The 2,995-nt window shown below is 58.3% G+C and overlaps 1 protein-coding gene across 1 annotated transcript; it reads left to right on the plus strand.

Moving 5' to 3' along the window:
- Positions 1-902: 902 nt before the first annotated feature.
- LOC118903785 (cathelicidin-6-like) lies at positions 903-2,758 on the plus strand. Its single transcript, XM_036869230.1, has 4 exons — positions 903-1,106; positions 1,742-1,849; positions 1,976-2,047; positions 2,657-2,758. Exons 1-4 carry the CDS (start codon positions 909-911, stop codon positions 2,756-2,758), a joined length of 480 nt encoding a protein of 159 aa, XP_036725125.1. The 5' UTR covers positions 903-908.
- The last annotated feature ends 237 nt before the right edge of the window (positions 2,759-2,995 follow it).

Here is a 2,995-nt window from a genome sequence, read left to right on the forward strand (position 1 = left end):
TGGAGGAGACCGAGCAGGAGCCACGGGGGAGGCAGGAGGGCACCCAGGAGAGGGGCATCAGGGGAGAACTGGTCAAGGGCCATTTCAGGAGGACAGAGGGGTCCCCAGAGTCTGTATAGTCGAAGACAAGGCTTGAGTGTGAATTTGGATCCAGTGAGGACTGGCCAGCCTGCAGTGGCCTGGAGTGTGAGAGACGGCAGTGAATTGGGGTCCCAGTGCAGATGACCCCTCCCATGCTTGGTTGAGGAGGGGTCAGGGGAACAGGCCATGTCTGGTGGGGACCTGTGGAGAACTATTTGACCCAGAAAACAGTGTGGATGAATCCAGGACAGGAGACAGATGCAGCCAAGCCCCTGACTGGTGGAGGGCTGGACCCAAGGACAGGAAGGTGGAGGTTGAAGTCTGCCTAGGGACAGGCTGGGCGGGTAAGACTCTAGTAGGGGTTGGTGCTGTCATCCATTCATCAAACGTTAACTGAGTGCCGCTTGGGTTCCAGACAGTGCCTGGAGTTGGAGGTTGGTGCCGAATACACTCCTTTACCCTATTCCTGCGGAGGCCAGAGTGAGGAGGCAGAGGGGACGTAAGACAGAGCCTGGTCCTCCCTCTCCTGAAGGACTCAACGCTCTTGAGCAATCCTGCCTATGACACTCCCCATGGGCCCCAGGAGAGGCCAAGATGTTGTCAGGGAGATGGAGAAACCATTTCTTCACCTTCACAGGAGGCTTCCCTTGCCCACTGCCCAGCAATCCCGTGAGGCAACAGCAGGAGCTGAGGCAAGTCCAGCTCACAGCCGGGGAGGAGATCAGGGATGGGGCAGGTCAGGGAGACGTGTGGTTGGGCCATTGCATCAGGCCCAGGAGGGCGTAAAGGACGGTCCTGCATACTGGGAGGAGACCGACTTGGGGACCATGGAGACTCAGAGGGCCAGCCTCGCCCTGGGGCGGTGGCCACTGTGGCTACTGCTGCTGGGACTAGTGGTGCCCTCGGCCAGCGCCCAGGCCCTCAGCTACAGGGAAGCTGTGCTCCGTGCTGTGGATCGCCTCAACGAGCAGTCCTCAGAAGCTAATCTCTACCGCCTCCTGGAGCTGGACCCACCTCCCAAGGCCGTGAGTCAGGAGGGGCCTGGGGAGGTGGCCGTCTCCCGCCAGCCCTGGCCACGCTGTCACCGCCTCTGCTCAGGCTGTACCTCCTGTCAGGAAGGAACTTCTCCCTCTAGGTGGGCTCCCACCTCTTCCAGGATACCTTCCCAGAGCTGGGTCCCCTCCCAGCATGAGGCTTCCTGCCTTAGCATCTCTACTGTGGGAACAGGCGCCCTGTACACCCTGTTCGGGCTTAAGGGCCTTCTGCGAGCTCCAGGGATAGAGGGTGGTCACTGGCTCTGCCATGTGGCCTCCCTGCTAAAGTCCCCTCTGCTCCTCGTTGTCTCCCTATGAGGGAGGGCTCTGCTCAGCCTCGAGTTTCCAGTGACAAGGTGTTTCCTTGCAAGTGGTCCCTGACTTGCCTCCGCCCCTCCGTGGGGAAGGTGTTCTCATCAGAGCTGGTGTGAGGTCCGCTCCTGCTCTCTGTGTGCACACGAGGCCAGAAGTGGGCTCTGTCCCCTTCCCCTGTGCACCCAGCACCAAGCCCAGGGCCAGGCACACAGGAGGGGCTGGAGAGGCTGCCGTCTAGGTGGGGGCAGGGAGACAGATCAGAGAAGGGAGCATGAGCTCAGCTTCGTCACCCCACTTTGATCCTGGACCAGGACGAGGACCCGGACACCCCAAAGCCTGTAAGCTTCACGGTGAAGGAGACCGTGTGCCCCAGGACATCGCAGCAGCCCCCGGAGCAGTGTGACTTCAAGGAGAATGGGGTGAGGCTGGGGGCTGAGAGCTCACTGGGAACTGAACAGGGGCTTGGAGACCATTTCCAGCCCCTGGTGTGAGGCTGGGAGGTTATGGCCTGGTGGTTCCAGTTTGACCCGAGCCTCCCCTTCCAGCTGGTGAAACAGTGTGTGGGGACAGTCACTCTGGACCAGGTCAAGGGCCAAATGAACATCACCTGTGATGAGGTGAGTGGCCCCTTCTGAGCTGCAGGGGTTGCTGGGGGGGGTTGGACTGTGTAACATCCTTTGGACCAATTACCTGCTGCCCCTTCATGAGCAGAGAAAGGCCCTCCTACCCTGGCCCCTCCCTCACCCGAGCCCCAGGTCTCCAGGACTGGCTCTGCCGTCCCTTAGAGCAGTGGTTCTCTAAGTGGGGTCCCCACCCGGGAACCTGACAGAAAGGCAGATTCCCAGGTCCCACTCAGACCTCCTGAATCAGACTCTGGGCTGGGGCCCAGCCATTTGCATTTTCACAAGGCCTCCAGGAGATTCTGACTGTGCTGAATTCTGAGAGGCACTGACTAGAGTAATGTGCTTTCAGCCCCTGCTCCCATCCAGCTTTGCTGGGATGGGCTTGTGACCCTGGGAAGCTCCTTGCCATCTGTGGGCCCCAGTTTCCTCATCTGTCTGTGGGTGTAGGGATTCAACCTTGTGCTCCAAATGTCATAGCCAGAGGGCAAACTGGGGCCCCAAGTCTCCTGGTGTGGTCCTGGAAAGGGGTGTCCAGGTGAGGAGCGGTCTTGTGTTACCCCTGGGTCCATCCCCACAAGTATCCTGGTTCTTCCTCGTTCACAGGTGCAGAGTGTTGGGAGATTTAGTCGGCTGCTTAAGAGGATCCGAAAAGTTTGGCGGAAAATTGGTCCGATAGCTGGCCCGATAATCGGCCATTTTGGGTAAATTGTGAGCCCATGGAAGAATCCTACAGGTGTCTGCCTTGGCTCAAGCTTCCGGACTCTGAAAAATAAAATATTCTGAAAGCAAATTCCTCCATTATTTAATTTTACTTGTCTCGTCTCCTCCCACTTACTGGGACCAAATCCTTAACTATGGGAGGCCTCCTATATGTGCCTGTGTGTGTGTGTGTATGTGTGTCTGTCTGTATGTCTGTGAGAGTGTGTGTTTTTCTGTGTATGT

The sequence above is a fragment of the Balaenoptera musculus genome, chromosome 11, assembly GCF_009873245.2.
Source record: "Balaenoptera musculus isolate JJ_BM4_2016_0621 chromosome 11, mBalMus1.pri.v3, whole genome shotgun sequence".
In the NCBI taxonomy this organism is placed as follows: Eukaryota; Metazoa; Chordata; class Mammalia; order Artiodactyla; family Balaenopteridae; genus Balaenoptera; species Balaenoptera musculus.

Excerpts from the sequence above, each read along its gene's own strand:
- LOC118903785 (XM_036869230.1), top strand. The coding sequence starts at position 909 with ATGGAGACTCAGAGGGCCAGCCTCGCCCTGGGGCGGTGGCCACTGTGG. Across the intron at positions 1,850-1,975 it reads GTGACTTCAAGGAGAATGGG|CTGGTGAAACAGTGTGTGGG; the intron begins GTGAGGCTGGGG and ends CTCCCCTTCCAG. Across the intron at positions 2,048-2,656 it reads TGAACATCACCTGTGATGAG|GTGCAGAGTGTTGGGAGATT; the intron begins GTGAGTGGCCCC and ends CCTCGTTCACAG.